Below are 17,437 nucleotides of genomic sequence, written 5' to 3' on the forward strand. Positions count from 1 at the left end.
TGGATTGTAAGTGGCATGTTCAGTGACTGCACGTCCACAAGCATGACCTTACACTTTGTGGGTGCAAAGTACATACCAAAGGACGGGATGAGGTCAGTCAGTTCATCCAAGAATACTTGCGCCTTCTGCTCCTCGCTGGAAATCTACAAGTTCGATGGATGCCACACTGAACACGAATAGAAATGTCTAAAACCTCACCTCTATGGCTTCATCGTATTTTTCATCGTATCCGGTTCGAACAAGCCGAATAGTGAAGACGCAATGACTGCGACTGGATTCACAATTCAATGCCGTCTGACCGATACGGCGCCGTTTCTGTCCTGCAACAGACAAGCGACGATGAGACAAAGTAAGTCCTGTAAAATTACTACGGATTTGTTGAACGAAAATACTCCTCAACCTCACCGTTGACACTGATAATTCAATACCATACAACCACAAACTTTAACTAATTATATTTAGTCTTAGAACAAAAGGAAGAGAGAAGAGTGGGTGAGGGAAAGGACCTGCTGCTCCATTGCAGATATTGTGAGGTGCCCATACTTCAAAGCGCTCAATCAGACAATCTGGAAAGTAATTGACAGTAAGAACGTCTCCGACGCCATTTCTCGCAACGTCTCTAGCCAAGCACAGGAAGGATCACGGGACCCCTATCCTGGTGGGCGTATTGCACCAACAACATCCAAACTCTTCGCAATCGCTTTCACACCCTTCTGCAAGCCATCCATTGCCCATGTCGCAACGTGTCGTTCTAAAGGTGGCACGGAGAACGACATTCGTCTCGTTGGACGGTGTTGCGGCATATGTGGAACATGGCCGAGCCAACGCAGTTGATGGTGCTGAATGTTTTACGCACTTAAAGCACCTGCAACACAACCGAATACGTTTTCTAACCAGCTCGTCACTGATTCGTTGACGCAATCCGACCGGAATACTGCAAAACAGGTACTTACGATGTATACTTCAAGTACGCTGATGTGACGGGACATATAATGAGGGCGTGGGAGAACATCGCTATAATGTTCCAATCCGTGTCCATTTGATCCGGTGGCACCGAGCTTCGGCATGTCCTCCGTAAGTCCGATTCCGAATAACCCAAGCAGTTCTTGTCACTAACGTCACTATCGTGTGAGACTGTCGCACAAGAGAACAGTCTAAAACCTGGCTCTCAACAGTTGGGACTGGAATCGTACTATTGAATCATCATTTGGCATACTGTATAGGGTAATGGAACAAAAACTGGATGGCTGGATGATTGTTTCGTAGGTTTCAAAGTTGTTTACCAACCTTGCTGTCCCTACAACATTCCTATTTTTTTCTTGTCGTTCACACCCGTCATCCCTACTGGGATTCATTAGCATGACGCATCTCACGAAACTCCAGAGATTCTCGAACCTGCGACCTCCCGGCTAGTAGTTTGGACACTTAACGGTTCGGCTACGGACGGCTGATCAGTTGTGTGATTAGCTCGTATTCAGACAGAATATAGGACCATGTGTCCTTCTGTCACAGGGTCCACATCCCATGGTCACATGTGTTAAGTAGCTCTTCGAGCAGTGACTTTTTAGGCGGGTTCGAGACTCCCTGAAGTTTCGTGAAATACGTACGGCCGATGATTTCCTGACTTTTCAGGATAGATTGGCTTCAATTACGAGATGAAATCGCCAATAGGATGAGAAACAAGCCTAACGGGAGCAAATCTGTTTAAGTGTAATTTGGTCACTGAAAGGGATGAGGAATGGTCTTTCAGTGAATTTGTCCAGCCCCATAACAATGTGCGAGAGCATTGTGGGGATCCACACACAAGCGCCGGGTCACGGTACTTATCACCTGGAGCGGCTGTTGGGCTGATCCTGTACGCGGTGCGAGACGTAAAACACAATATGCTGCTGTGGGAAATCAGTGACAGGGAAGAGACTGGAGTCTTTAATAATAATACACATACGTCAGTTTGGTGATAAATCATGAAGTTATTGGGTATCCTCTTCTATAGACGAGATGAATATCTGTAAACTTAACCAATGGGTCTTCTCCTGTCAATCAAATTGAGGAATTCAATTGAAAGAAGATAGTTAGAGCACATCAATTAAGTTAAACACTCTCTCCGTTGGGTAGCTATTACTAGCAAACTGGTTCGACGGATAACAGCAGCGCCAATAGTTTAAGATAATCAGGTATATGCATTACTGAACGACGAGATCGGTGAGGTTGAACGTATAAATAGAGTGAAATCAGAAGCCTCCAAATGGAATGATAAAAAGGGGTAGCATTTCTGTTTTCTCACCAGAGCAACTATTGGGTTCTCACACCGGCTACTGAACACGAGAGAAGCCCATAGACACGCTGGCTTACAGGCATCATCCGACATAAAAGAAAATTGAGATTTCCTAAAATAAAAGACATGGCAGGGTTTCATAGATCTTTGGAGACGCCAACCTCCATGGATATCAGTCCAAAGGTAATGAATGGTTTATACCCAGTCTTTGGGCCAGCCCCAAACAATTTACTCTATTAAAAGTGTCAGGCCTTTTCAGCTACTGCAAACTTTGTTACGCATTACCAAAAACAGAATTTCAAATGAACGGCTCATCTGAACTAACCTGCTGCAAATATCTTCAAAGCTTCATCAACTGTTTTCACTTCAGCTTCGACGCAACCAGAAACATAGATATTCCTATGAGCATCTTCACGCAGCGCGTGAGTCACACCCGGTCTGTAAACGTATCGATCTGCCAACTGCAAACAAGCTAACCTTCCCGGTATATCAGGAGTTTCACGAAGCAAATCATATATATTGTTGTTGTAGACTTCTACCAAAGATATGAAAACCGCGTAAAGTGCTTTCGGCGGCAAAGGCAAAGTAACTGACGCTCGAGATTTAACGTGTGGTGTCGACAGTATATCGTTTCTAAGAAATGAAAAGTAATCAAGCCGAATTTGATACCGTACCTTGGCAAGTTTAACCGCTGCTGATAGTCCAAGTGGTGCCTGTCTATCAGGGCATCCGTTTCTGATTGAATCACAAACCCATTAATTCCATCCGGTTTTACTACCTGATGAAGCATAGGATAGGAACAGCAAGCCACTCACGTATTTCTTCGTCTGTCGATCTCCAAGAGAATTAAAAATGACCTCTAATGTGAGAGGCAAAATACCCGCCTCCTTGGATGTGCCCTGCATGGCGTACGTTTTCCCACTCCCAGTTGTGCCATAAGTAAGTAGAAGACCTTCAGATACGATGAAGACAGAAATTTGTGCATACCATTTTTTCCCTCGAGGAGCTCCCCAACCAAGGGCAGTGCAACGTTCTGAAAGATCACATCTTGTGACACTTGATCGTCATAAACAGCGGAAAATGTGTGCAACGTCTGCCCAAAATAACAGAACATAAAAGTGCTGTTTTTACCTCTTTATAGGACCCAGCCCTAGACCCGACAGTCTTAAGTGTCGTTTCGCTTATGATCTCAATACACGATGGCAAGTCAGTACTATTTGGTTTGACACGACAGAAGACTTGAACCTTTTGCCCCGAGGTCGACCGCAGATGGCGAGATGCTGGTGTTCGCATGACTAAAATAGGAAAGGGGGTTGAATAGTTAGTTAAAGAATAAAAAGGGCCGAATCAGTAGCAGAATTCGGGATATGAATATTTTCCCCTTCCGGTTGGACGCTTGTCCCAAGACAGTTCCAAACGCGAGACATAAATCAAAGACAGCACACCACAAAACAGGAAGGCGAAAATCTCCTTGAGAGCTAGCGATTATATACCAATGAACTACGGTCCTTTAGGCGACCATCAGTGAATATAAAAGTACGTATCAATTTGGTTTTCACGAGAGACTTAACTGAATCTCATTTATGACGAGAGATATCCATTTACTTGGTTTTTCGTATTAAACAAGGCTCTCGGTTTGCACGGACACTCAGCTTCGCCTGGCATCGAAGGATGCGTCTGGCTGAGTTGTGGTTTTGGCCAGGAAGAACCTATTGCCGGGCCTCCAGCGAAGATAGCCCTACTAGAGATCCAATGTTTGGATGTGGTTGGCTGGGTTTTACTGCCAACACAAGTTCCGGCACTGAGTAGCGCATTGGATATCTTTCCTAAGTGGCTGTTAATACCCGACATCTAGCCATCCGGCAGGTGTTTGAGGAGGCGGTTCTGACAATTTCGTTTGATATCTGGGTCAACTAGCTCTTCAATGGCTGAGTGAGGTGTGTGCGTTTTAAGCAGACCTCAAAAGCGCAGTGAAAGGCGGAAGCGTAAAAGTGTGGTCGGAGTCCACGCTGGTGTTCCAGGAGCAGAAAGCAAGGACCGACACTCGTCACCGATAACTGACGGCGATATGATCTGCTTGGATTTGGGGCTGACTGGTTGATGAACACAATCTGTAAATGGGTTTCCGCTGTCCGGAAAATTGGTACTACAAAGCGACAGTCTGTGATCAGCACATGTCTGAAGCAGGCGGTCTCCATTTTCCGTGTCCAATCCAAGACGACGACCTAATCGGGCCTCGGCAGTCTACCTACCTGGACGTTTATGCTGTCAGCGACCACGATATCTTTTAGTTCGTTGGAAAAGAGCACCTAGAGTGTCATAGAAACTCTCTTTGGCAGATTCAGGGCTACAGTCAGTTGGGGCGTAAGTGGACACAATAAAGGGGTAGTGATAGACCTCACTTCCTCCAGAATCATTCACAGAAGTTTCTAAACGAACGGTACAGGGACGGTTATCAACAGATATCCAATCAATTACAGACGCTTCCGCTCGGTCGCTCAATACAACACCCACTCCGGGATATCCAGCTGCAGCTGCCTCTGCATCTCCAGAGGTGCGCAGCCGGAACCCGGAAGAGGGCGAGGAGAGTCAATTCAATTACAGTATGTATGTCCTGTATCCTCGTTTCTGACAGACAGCAGTGTACCAACAAGAACCACCTGAGCAGCGGAACTGAGTCACCTACATGTTTTTGACGACCGTTATCTCAGAACCATAGCTCACGTGATCTGGTGTCAGCGAATCCGCAGCAAGGCAGATAGCAAACGAGTGTTGGGCTATGTAATGCGAACTTCAACCGAAGAATTTGTCCAGCACCAAAATCTGCGGTGCTTAGGTTGTGTATTGCGCAGGTCAGGTCATCGTTCGCTGAGTAGAGCGCAGTTTCCCATGTCCAATTCAAAGTGGCGCAAGCGGAGACGTGATCAACCTGACATGAGGGCATCGAAAAAATTACGAAACGTGGATACTACCGGTGCGACTCACCTTCCAGAATGAGCTCCGCGCGATCCCCATTGTGCCTAGTTGAAGATGCTGCAATACATGGCTGGTAATCCATGTCGCTAGTGTTCCTTTTGTCAGTTTCTACCTGGATTACCTGAATGAGTGTATGTTGGCATCGGCAACTCAGAGTGATTGTGTTAGGCTAGCAGTAAGTCCCTCCTCCATCGGCCGTATATCAGAGAAGCATCAGTGTTGAACACTGTCATTATGCCGTTGATGATGATAGGGCCACTCGAGAAAGAAATATATGAAACGAAACCAATTATAACCAGGCACTGGATCTTGAGTGACAGTAAAAGTGCTTCAAGCTCTGATACGCATTCCTCCAACTGGACAGTAAAATAACGATTCACAAACTGTCACACCTCCGATGAAAATGAACCTTTGTGCGGTTGACCGTGACCGCCGGCGCATTATCTAATACGGTCGAAATACTTTTAAAACCAAAGAGCCTGGTGCTGCTCAAAGGGCACCTGCTGTGCGCAGCCGCATCAGGAATGAGACAGTAATGCCTAATTCCCTGCGCCCTCGGCTTAGGCCAACCCCCTGCAGCCGAGCAGGTCAGAATGTTGGGTCGTCGGCTCCGGTCAGTGTCCCCAAAGAAAACCCCACATTTTCTCACTGCCTCGTGGGTCAGACTTTTGAGTCAGAGGCTTGGGGCAGGGTCCCCGAACAAAACTCCACACTCTCCCGCTGCCTCGTGGGTCAGACTTTTGAGTCAAAAGCTCAAGGTGGGGTACCTCAACTAGACCCCCACCCTCGGCCTGGGCAACCGGAAAGTATCATTTGCCCGCGCAGTTCAGCGTCCACCGATGTCCCTCCACAACCCCTTCCCACCGCACAAGCAAACGCCGCTGAGCCATTTGACTGTTAGTCATCTGACTTAAGGGTCTCAGGCTCCTCGCTGCTTACAAACATTAAACAAAATAGCACCTGTCTAAATCCACGAGATCCTTTCTATATAGGAGCTTTTAACGTCCGTATTCTATGTCAAATTGATAAACAGGAAATTCTTGCTGAAACCTTGTACTCCCTTAAAATCCATATATGCTGTGTCTCCGAAACACGCATACCAGATCCGAGCGTCGTTATGCATCTCAGAAGGCCAAGGATGAACTCAGCTCTTTCACATTTCTCCCTCCGTGTGTTCGGTGACCCAGAAGCGATAACTCGTGGAATATACGTCGTGGGGGTGTTATATATTTGCTCTGTTTTTCAAACGTTTTATCATTTGTTGCTAAATCACTTTGTTCCGTTTCCAGCTCTCAGTGTCAAAGTTTTGGATGAATAAAGCCTAGCTTTCGGGCCCTCAGTCTTCCGTTGTCATTCTGATTGTCGTTGCACTCCGACCCTCGTCGTACACAACAGGGAGTTGTACTCGGCCCCAAAGCTGAACGCGCTTTGCTGGATTGGATCCCAGTGAACAGTCGTCTCAGCGCCGTCCGGTTATCTAATTCCATCAAGCTCAATGTCAAAGGTCGAGTTTACAATGCGCCCATATTACTGTATGGGTCGGAAACCTGGCCGCTGCGCGCCGAGGACGTTAAAAGACTTTCAGTGTTTGACCATCGATGTCTTCGGAGCATTGCCCGAGTCTGGTGGGAACACCGGACCAGCAATGCTGAAGTACGTCGAATGGTATTCGGGAGAAATAGCTCACCCTCGATAGATGAACTGATCACACTGCACAGGTTGCGCTGGCTTGGCCACGTGCTGCGTATGCCAGTCGACCGACTTCCTCAAAGGGCTCTTTTCGTCCAACCATGTGAAGGGTGAAAGAGAGCCAGAGGTGGTCAAACAATGACTTGGCAGCGAAGTATAAAAGCCATTACCAGCAAACTCAGCTGCGCTGGTCACTGCCGTCTTCCTGGATGGGGACCCCGAGACGGGCCACATCAATGGCTAGAGACATTGTCAGACATGGCCCGGTCGCGCCCCCAATGGCGCTCGTGCATCCAAGCTATTGCCTTCAATGCATGGTTCCTTTTCCAACAGCCCACTGATGGATTTATGCACTAATTTATCAGCTCCCGCCTCCAACGCGCAGCTACCTACTCCCCCCACCCAAATCACCGGTGAACGAAACTGCGGCAGCTGCCACCACTGTACGACGAGTACGCGGTTATTACAGCTGACAATGATGATGACGATGACGCGCAGCAGGCTCAGAGTCCTGCAGTGGGAGAAATAATCATTTGGAAAACGGCTTGCTTGCTTCCGAAACAGAGCGCCTGAGTCGTGAGGTTGAACACTTTGAACAACCATTCAAATGGTCATTTAAAGTTGCGCAGCCGGACTCCCGACCCCCAACGTAGCCCTGGACGGTGAAGGTGGAACACCCGATGGCTTCGGAAATAAGCGAATGGCTTTTGTCCTTCAGATGTCACCGACCTGCTGATCCTGACGAACTCCCACCCGCCCATTTTAAGTATGGGGCTGAGAGTCCAATATATGGTATTTCGCCCACTGCAAGTATCAATCGTCGAGGTTTTTGTCCACAGAAAGGCGACCTCTGCCCCACCACCAGGAGAAAATGGCCGGCGCGATGGGCGAGATGGCCCAAGTGGTTAGAGCGCGAATTTACTGACCGGAAGGTTCGTGGTTCGAATCCGACCTCCGCCTCTCGACTTCCCCTGTCTAGGCTTGGGCAACCTGACATTATCCCAGCCCTCGTGCTTCCTTCGGGTGGCATGGCAGCTAGGCACCGGAAGGGTGCTACAGCTGAACACTTCTTTTTCTTTTTAAACTCCTATGGGGCGAGAGATACCACAGAGAAAGAATAAGCGCCAGAATCACCAAGGCAGGAGGTGAACAAGTGCGCTGCAGAGGCCCCTTCGAAGCCAACATGGAACTGCAAACTCTGCTAGCACATCCCTGTGTTCCCCAAGATGCAGCACGAATGGTGCCGAATTGTCTGTCCAGAAAATGCCTCAGGCCTTTCCATACGCTTTCCGATATTCAACACTTGGCCTGTCTTGAACAACTGATCATTATCACATACAGGAACATCTTTGATGTTCATATCTCGGAAGCTGACTAATCTGTCCTCTGGACTGATTCGAGACGAGGAAGGGTGGCAGTGCTTTATACTTGAAAACGACCAGTCCTTTCCAACACCAATCTCGCACACTTCTTGGTACGGTATGTGTCCAAATTTAGCTGCGTAGGACGCACTCTCTTCAATGCGTCGTTTATCGTTGTTATCCAAGTTCGCCGGAGGGCGACTTCTTCCTTATATAAACACTTGAACAACTATTCCCGGACACCACTTCAAAATGTTTTGACTACATGCGACCTAAATGCTCCAACGGACTCCTAGATGGAGCTCCAGCACGCGCAATGGAGAGCCTGTACTCAGCATGCCGACGCATCTACCAGGTGATGGACCGGCCGAGTACCATCACTTTTGAACCAGGCTTTCACCAATGAAACACCGTCCATTGCTCTAGTGATAAGTAGGGTTTCCCTGGGATATAGTGGAAACTGTATTTCGGCCTTTGACTCCATGTGATACTGGGTCAGAAACCCTAAACCTCAAACGTGACATCCTAACTTCTGCCGCGCAGAGTTCCCAGGGGCGTGTATCTTCCCTGACCAGGTTAACCTCTGGGTAGCTTAGGGAGACATAAATGATGATTAGCCAGAATAATGACGAGGCTGATGCAGTATTTGTTCCAAACATATCAGCGTCCTTCCGGAAGTGAGGGTCAAACTGTTTAAAAAGATAACCACAAAAGTCCAGATGGTATTTCGTGAAGTGTAAAAACACTGCGAAACAGTGACTCCCTATTAAACTTTCGGAAGTTAAGTGCTTTAGCTTGGGAAGTCAAAAACATATTTAAGTACACTAGAGACAACACAACGCAAGGATTCCTCCCTTGCGTCGTGCGTATGTTCACGTTCATGGATAGCTGAACACAAGCCAATCATGAAGGATTCCTGTCGGACACCATATTCTTCCTTTTTCCAAAACCATTCGGTTGAGGTCTGCACGTTCTGCCCCTCCACAAACTCGAGCTCCATAAGGTTCCATGGGAACTCTCACGTTGAGTCAAGGCCTCGTAAACAAGCGGAACTTTTCGAGTGAAAGTTGAATTGACCTGCTCTTCTTCTGTATCAGCTTGTGTTCGAGCTCCTCAAAGCTCCGTCTAAGAACCACTTATCTTTCCAATCTCGGGGCGCATCTCAAATGAATATCGACGTGGTAAAACAGTGATCACTGAACTAGCACCTTACTACGAGAGACCATAGATGTGTCCACATGTTGTTCGGAGGAGAAGCAGGAAACGCCTTTGCCATGCACGGTGAGAATGGCTCCAAAGAAACTAGCAAGCAAGATATGAAAAGGACTTAAATATCTTGCCCACTACAAGCATATCCGTCTCATGTCCTTCCACCACAAAAAATCAATCTTCGCCGTTCTTCGGATGGTTTAGCACACTTTACCCAGTTTTACTAGGATATAATTCCCAATACTTTACTGAACATACGTCAGGGCACTTCTTGAATACACCAACCAAGTTGTCTACTCAGGAAGCAAGGAGATAACCCTCGGTGGGTGTATCCAACGTGCTACCACGAATGTGGTCTCCAGCCCCGAATCCTTGATTATAAGGCGGTTGGAAATCTTCCTCTAGTCCGTCATCACCTTCGATGGGTCCTGAGACTTACTTATGTCTTGTTTAAACAATGTTTGGCCGATAAGATTTTTACGGCTGACCCAACTAATACACAGAGGGGATATGGTGGCAGGATTTTAAGGTCAGATCATTCACTTTTATTAGACAACAATTCTCCCTCATTTCGAGTAAACAGTGTCTCGGGTAACCTTCATCTGACAGTCGTTTTGGCTGCATCTGTGAGTCACTCCCAAACACTTTTGGCTGCTTTCATGTGTATTCTTGCGGTGGTAAGCTTGCTGCTTAATGCTCAAAGTGTACCATCTCCGTACCATCTCGCCTGCGTCTCATGTGAACCGAAACCGATGAACGACAACCACTCCGACCAGGTGATCTTGGGTAAACTCTCGATCCTGCGTATCAATCCCTGGACAGGGTTACTACAACCGGATTACGACGGAAAATACCATGGGTCAAGAGCAATAACAGGTAAAAACTGGGGATGCAAAACCTAACGTTTGTGAGTATTACGGTCTCAATGGTTTCGACAAAACGAGTACGTCTTCAAGTATTCTACCTTAACTTCTTACAGTAATCTCCCAGCGGCCGTTGGGTAATCAAGCCTGTGCAACAACTTTGACTGTAGAAAACTGGATATCCAAGTAATGAAAGTGTCACGCAGTTGAAACCGGGCATATGGACCCCCACTGAAAGCAAGCCAACCCTCCGGAACTGCTTCTACTGTGTACGCTTCGGAAAGAATGCCAGGCGCTGCGGTCACAACTCTCATAACAGCAAACCTCCGTTGTCCACAACTATCCCTATCGCTTTTAATAGACAGTTTTCCCCTCTACTTATGACAGGGCAGTTGAACTCTAAGCCTGTGAAAATCTTAGTCGACACCGGTGCTTCTTGTCCCATTGTTTCTATTGATTTATTACGACCGAAGCCTAATAGTCGCGACTACTGCCCGGAACTCCTTACCACCGATGGATCTATCATCTCATCACTTGGCATGAATAGGGCAGTACTTTCTGCATCAGACATAGTTACTAACTTTACGTTCATCTGTGCACGAATCCACTGAGATGTAATTGTGGGCATGGATTCCCTAATCATGCACGGAGCTCACACTGATGGCCAGACAAGCACTGTCCGATTCTCTGAACCAGAGTGTAACAGCACCGTGTCTGTTGACACAAAAAATTACGCGATTTGCGCTCCAACATACCAGACACAGAAAGGAATAGGGTAATCAGTTTGCTAACGGAGTTCTACGGTGTGCTGGACATCTCGCGGTCCTCTCTGCGGAGAACCAACGTTCTTTGACATATGTGTGGACTACCGACAACTGAATCAGGTCACTGGGCGTGACTCGTTTACGCTTACACGTGTGGATGATACTGTTGACTCAATGGATGGCTCAAAGTGGTTTTCCACTCTGGATTTAGCGTCTGGATACTGTCAGGTCAAGGTTCATCCGAAGGACCATTGTAAAACGGCTTTCGCAGTGCCGTCAGGCCTATATGAATTCGGACTCGCGGACGCACCTGCCACATTTCAGTGACTTATGCAGACAGTTCGCGCAATTTTGGTCCCTAAACATTGTTTGATCTACCTAGACGACATCATTGTGCATGGCCGCACAATCGACGAACACAACAGTCGACTGCGAGAACTCCATTGTCGCATCAAGGAGGCTGGCATAACGCTCCGCGTGGAGAAATGCAAGTTTCTCCAAAGCAGAGTGCTGTTCTTGGGTCATATTCTCTCTTCTGATGGGGTCCAAACGCACCCAGATAGGACAAAACACATTGCTGGGCGGCCGAAACCGAAAGTGCCATGAGGTACAAAAATAGGCCATGGTCATGCACTCAGGAGGGTGGGTGTACAAACGAGCTACTCCTTTCTGTCCGGGGATCGTCCATGGTACCTGCAACGGGGAGAGAGAGAGAGGCACACATACAACAAGTCACAAGATAAACACGCGTGTGCAGGTACGGTCCAGTCTCCACTGCGTTAGATCCGGGTGGTTCGAAAGCTCCGCGCTTTCCAACTAATACTGATAACCGCCACCCTGGATGAACGACCTTGAACGTTAGGTCCATGAGCAGTAAAAACAAAGGAGCTCTTCACTTGCACTCAGATTAATATAGGCCTTTGCCTATGCTTTCCGGGTCGTATTAGTTCTCGTATTTCACTTTCACTCATCTCAACGGCGCAGGCGAAAAAATGTTGTTGGGCGAAATGGCTGCCCGTCGAACGTCAAACACGGTATGCAATGCCACGCCTGCAAGGCCTGGTGGCATTTCAAATGCACGGGTTTACAGGACGACCAGATAAGCCAACTAGCCAACTCTCCTGACCCGTTTGTCTGTGCCAGTTGCCTCTACGTCAAGGGTGCAATGCATACCGCAGCGAAGAGAAAAGTCCCCCGAAACGGTACCCAATCCCCAGTGCAGATCCCGAAAGACCACTGTCAGTGTTCCGCTTTAATCGGGATACTCGACGCAAAATTAGAGCGCCTTTCGAAGGCATTGGAGGGATCAGGCGCTAAGAATGCAGCGACCTGGGCGAAAGTCGACAAGGAACTTTCCTTGCTGAACCAATACCTCGCGATGTCCATACCGGGACCCATGGCCGCGAAGAAAGTCATACAACTTTCTGACGCGGCTATAAAAACCGCCACAGCGTTTCTAGTGGACAGACGCCTAAGGGAAAACAGGCTGACAATCTGGGGGTCACTCTCCGGAAAAATCACGCAAGTGAAACTGGCACAGTCGATACTCAGCAGGCCTGATAAAGCGCTCCACGCAGAATGGCTACGCCAGAAGGGAAGTAAGCGAACCCTTGGAATTCTAGTCACACTTTCTTCCCCGTCCGACGTACAGGAAGTCTTGGAGCGAGCTGGCAGCATTCAAAAGACCAACCCAATGACCAGGCGCCTATCTGAGGATCGTCCTCTAGACGCGCGTAAGCTTGGTCACAACAGGTCAGGAGTGGAAGCACGAAACAGGCTTCCACCGGACACCAAACCAGAAGACCCCAAACTCATCACCAAGCCGATTGTGGTCATATCCCCCTGTGCCCCCGAAAGCTGGCCGACGAAACCAGCTGCGTCTCCGGACAGCAGTTTTTATTCGACCACCACAGGCCTCTCGCCCACCCAAGGCAGGGACGCCCTGGAAGAGGCAAACCACACATGCAAGCAGCGCCCAAACCACGTAGAGCTATCAACGCTTATCTCCGTATCAGAGGGCACAGCTGCAGCCGCGCATTCGTCAACAAAGTCACGGCCCCTGAACTGGAATGAATCAGACGTGCGGGGACAAGAAGCGAAGCCAACCTCCCGCTCAAAAGCGGTCAAACAGCATGTGGACACAACCGTCGCCCAAGACACCGACACCCAATGCCATAAACATGACTACAGCCATCCGGAAAATCCGGCGTACATCCAGTAGGCCACGCTGATCGCTGGCGGATCGGGTGTTCACACAAAACCGGAAGAAGTGCGACTGCAGCCAAAAAAGCCACATAAAACTCGCCATATTAGAAAACTGCTGGCTGGCTCCAAGGTGCAGTCTTTCGGGAAAACGAGCGTCAGTCCGATAACCTACCTGGTCACTCAACATTCGCCTCCTCTGCCTCGGGGGCGGCAGACAGTGTTGGAATCCTTGCCACAACCTGCTTCAGGTTTTCCACAAATTCGGTGATGATAAACAGTCAGCTTACTTTGAACAGCCGTCCATAACCGCACTGAAAGAGGCGTGGCTCGAACCAAATGTCTCTCACGCGGAGGTCTCGATAAGCGGTCACTATTTTTCGAGCTGACTCAAAACGAGGGAGGGCTGGTGGGGTTGCTCTGTACTAACATGCGGCCCTACCAATCCCGATTATCCTCTCTGGTACCACTACTGCACCTTTTTTCGATGCAATGTAGGTCCAAATCCTGCTGCGTTAGTCCGATTCTCTCCTTTTCGGTGTGGTCTACCGTAGACTTTCGAGTCCCCCTGAAGATGACCAAGTCCTCGCACAAACGCTTGAGAAACTCTCCTCCAACTACAACTTTACTCATCTCCTGCTGGTGGGTGATTTGAGCGCCCCAAATGACTCCTGAATGGAGCTCCAGCGCGTTGAATCAGACGGAATTTTTGCAGCGGCGCTGATTGAAGTCGTACAACAGAGCGCTTGGGCTCAACATGTCGTTGCACTCACCAGATACTTCGCAGGTCAACTACCATCCCCGCCGGATTTGGTCATCAATGGCGAAAGACACTTCGTTGGTCAGGAAACAATTAACGCTCCACTACAACATAGCGACCACTTTGTGCTGACCTTGGATTTCACCTGCTACTGGGCCAGAAATCCCGAACCTAAAACGTGGTTTGGAAACTTATGTCGTGCAGACTCCTCAGCAGTGCGCATCTTTCTTGAGCAAGTTAAATTGGGACCAGTCTCAGTGGAAGAATTATGTAGGACCAGTGTCTCGAAACTTCACGTGACTGACGCGACGTTCGTCCCAAAAACACCAGCACGCACTCGGATGAACCGCAGGCTGCTAAAAAGGATTCGGCGACTTCTGGAAAAAAGATCCCAACTCTTTTTCAAAAAGTTGACCACAGGGGATACAGAAGATTAGTTGGCATTTCGTAAAATGCGGATCGGCTATAAATCGGAAATCCGCCAAAGGAACATACGTAAACATGCCAACATTCTGGACCTCGCTCGAAAAAACAAAAACGTACTGTTCAAGTACATGAGACATCGCCGCAGAAACAAGCCATCTCCTTGAGGGACAGAAACGGAGAACCGACAAATGACCCAGCAGTGGTATCTGAGGCTTACAGAGAACACTATGCGTGTCTGTACTCAGCACCAGCATCCTATTCACATCCACTCTTGTCAAGGAGTACCTACGAACAGCCTCTAACCGACTTGGTCTTTACGGTGGATACTAATAGGAGGGAACTGGTCGCGGATTGTCGAAGAATTTTCAGCGGCCTTATAAGTAGTCTATAACTCTTATACAAACTCCTTTACAGTCCAGTTATGAGCAGTAGTGATCGATACTTCGCTAAGTTTGCTGATACCACAGTTAAATAAAACGAGAGGCAGGGCAACCTGTCTAGTTTTTTTTACATGAGTTTACCAGCAAGGCCCTGGCTATCTTAGTTGCTGATTCAGTTTGCTAGATTGGAGGCCATAGAACAAGAGATAGAGAGTGCACCCAATTCTTCCCGACGGTGGAGTTCATAAGCCATCACCATCCAGGCAATTTTGTTCCTCCAGCCTGCGTCCACAGGTCTTTTGAAAAACCACCAGTCTACCGTTCACATTTTTGAATGAATGGGATCTTTTGCACTCACACTCCCGACTTGAAAATGTGGATTTTGTTTCGTTGCCGGTGGGTGTCCAGTTAGCCGCGGAGGGCATAACGGCCCCGAGTTACAGGCAACTGGCGCAGACGAAGGACAAGGAAAAATAAAAATTCGACTCATCTGACAATTCCTGAAAACCGTTTTGAAACTCTTGAAATACCAGTGAGCCGGACAAGCGTGGCATTTCATTCTTTGTTTTACAATTGGCTGACACTTATACCACCATCTGTCATTTTTAACAGAGGTTTTAGCACAACTCAGCCTGTTATGACCTGGCTAGTGTTTGTCAGTAAGTGGCTATGCAGTGGAAAGAAAGTGTAACCTGACGAAAGGTTTCTCATGGACAAGTGATGCTTGTGTGTAAAATTTTTTAGCCAAATGGAAAGTGTTAACTCAATGAATTGTTAAGACGGTGAAAGAAGCCGTTACCGAAATGCGAAACCGATAACTGACGTACTGCGCCTTCCACTCAGTCCCTCCCGATACCCTTGGCTACCTTTAAAATTAGATACTAATCGATGGATGTCTTGGGACCATGAGTCCGCAGTGCATGCTTACGTGAATAGATTAATATGCGCCTGTTTCACAAAAAACATGGGAAAAATGTTTGTCGGTGGGACGTGTTCGGATCGGCTCGCAATGAAAGCACACAACTGAGGGCGGAATGCATAGACGAACACAACTGCAGTCAACGTCATTTCTTCTCTGCCTGTACGTTGAGAGAAGCCGACTGAACCAAAAGTTAAGTGATTCATAGGAAAATCCTTCGCTGGATTAAGGCGACAGATCAGACAGATCATTCCGAGTGAGAATAGGCTCGACCAACTCCTCTCCAGCGTCGGTCTCCATTGGAGTTCCACAAGGCTCCATCTTGGGACCACCCCTCTTTCCGACCTAAGTCAACGACCTCCCAGGCGTTCTTGTGATTCCATGTCTACTTTTTGCGGACGACTCAGGACCGAGGCTTTTGCTCAAGATTCCCAGGACGGCTTTGTTCTTGTCGTTCAGCCGCTGTCGTTCACCTGAAAGGCAAAGTGAAAAAAGGGTGTAGCACTGCTCTTTATGTTCTCAGCGTGGGCAGTGTGGTTGCCAGTGCAAGGAGTCCCACAGATTAATGTCTAGTAGTGACTTAAACTGAGTTTTTGAAGGAGCGTGGACAACCGTCGGAGGAAGGTCATTCCACGCAGCTACTACCCGAAACGAGAAAAATTTTGCCTAATGAATGTGTGAGCTGTAAGATCGAAAATCTTACCATGTCCCCGACGTGTGTTTGCTGTGTCAACGGTAAAAAACCTGTTTGCCAAGCTTTGTTCAAACAGGGCGTAAGAATTAGGTAGCCTCGAAGGCGACGGTACTCCAGGGAAAAGAGATCAAGCATCGCGAGACGCGTTCCGTGGTTCACGGATTTGAGGCGGGCAAACATTTTCGTAGCGGCTCGCTGGACACGCTGAATGAAGGTGACGTCTTTCGTGAGTCCTGTGTAGACACATTGGTTGGCAAATTCCAGGAGCGGTCTGAAGGCCTCATAGGGTATTTGGAAGTCCATGCGAGCAATACGGGAAAAATGCTTTGGATCATTCGTAAACCGGTGGTTATCTTTTAGGACTATTTCTCAGTGAGGACAAGTTTGAGGAGATCCAGATACCCAGTTCCTTTTTGGCGTCTATCCCCATGATGTTTTCTGGTCCTCTCTCAACATGCATGACAAAGGCATTCGCTGAATCCCCTCCAAACGACATATAGACGCACTTTTCCTCATTCAGAGGAAGGTGCCAGTCCAACGACAACAGCTTTGCAGAGTCTACATCCATCTGGAGGGCACGGGCATTGGAACTCCAGGATTCCAAGTCGTCCGCAAAGAAGAGATATGAACTTCCAGGAATATCTGGAAGGTTGTTGACGTAGATCAGAAGCAGCAGTGGTACCAGGACTGTGCCTTGAGGAACTCCAATGGAGACCGGCGCTACAGAAGAGTAGATCGAGCCTATTCTCCCTCGGAATGATCTGTTTGATAGGAACTCCTTGATCCAGTGATGACTCGAGTTTGTGGAGCATCGGGACGTGTGGGACCGAAAATATATGGCGTCCGATATGAGTCCTTCGTCCTTGGTTTAGGTTAAGCTGTCCATAAGCACGAGCATGTTTGTTACGCAAGAGCGGTT

At 48.1% G+C, this 17,437-nt stretch overlaps 2 protein-coding genes across 2 annotated transcripts in view; one reads left to right on the forward strand and one right to left on the reverse strand.

Moving 5' to 3' along the window:
- Positions 1-3,568, reverse strand: part of T265_08402 (hypothetical protein) — a gene marked incomplete at both ends in the record, with an annotated part of 33,695 nt that extends 30,127 nt beyond the window's left edge. The window contains 8 exons of the mRNA XM_009174198.1: positions 77-143; positions 199-356; positions 2,601-2,713; positions 2,753-2,908; positions 2,950-3,053; positions 3,091-3,227; positions 3,263-3,368; positions 3,407-3,568. Of these exons, the coding sequence (XP_009172462.1) occupies positions 77-143; positions 199-356; positions 2,601-2,713; positions 2,753-2,908; positions 2,950-3,053; positions 3,091-3,227; positions 3,263-3,368; positions 3,407-3,568 (1,003 nt within the window). The remainder of the gene's footprint in view (positions 1-76; positions 144-198; positions 357-2,600; positions 2,714-2,752; positions 2,909-2,949; positions 3,054-3,090; positions 3,228-3,262; positions 3,369-3,406) is intronic.
- T265_08401 (hypothetical protein) overlaps positions 1-17,437 on the forward strand; it is a gene marked incomplete at both ends in the record, with an annotated part of 71,453 nt that overhangs the window by 11,702 nt on the left and 42,314 nt on the right. The window contains 4 exons of the mRNA XM_009174197.1: positions 4,756-4,829; positions 6,647-6,904; positions 12,228-13,354; positions 13,894-13,981. Coding sequence (XP_009172461.1) covers positions 4,756-4,829; positions 6,647-6,904; positions 12,228-13,354; positions 13,894-13,981 — 1,547 coding nt within the window. The remainder of the gene's footprint in view (positions 1-4,755; positions 4,830-6,646; positions 6,905-12,227; positions 13,355-13,893; positions 13,982-17,437) is intronic.

This window comes from Opisthorchis viverrini, assembly GCF_000715545.1.
Source record: "Opisthorchis viverrini unplaced genomic scaffold opera_v5_221, whole genome shotgun sequence".
Classification (NCBI taxonomy): Eukaryota; Metazoa; Platyhelminthes; class Trematoda; order Opisthorchiida; family Opisthorchiidae; genus Opisthorchis; species Opisthorchis viverrini.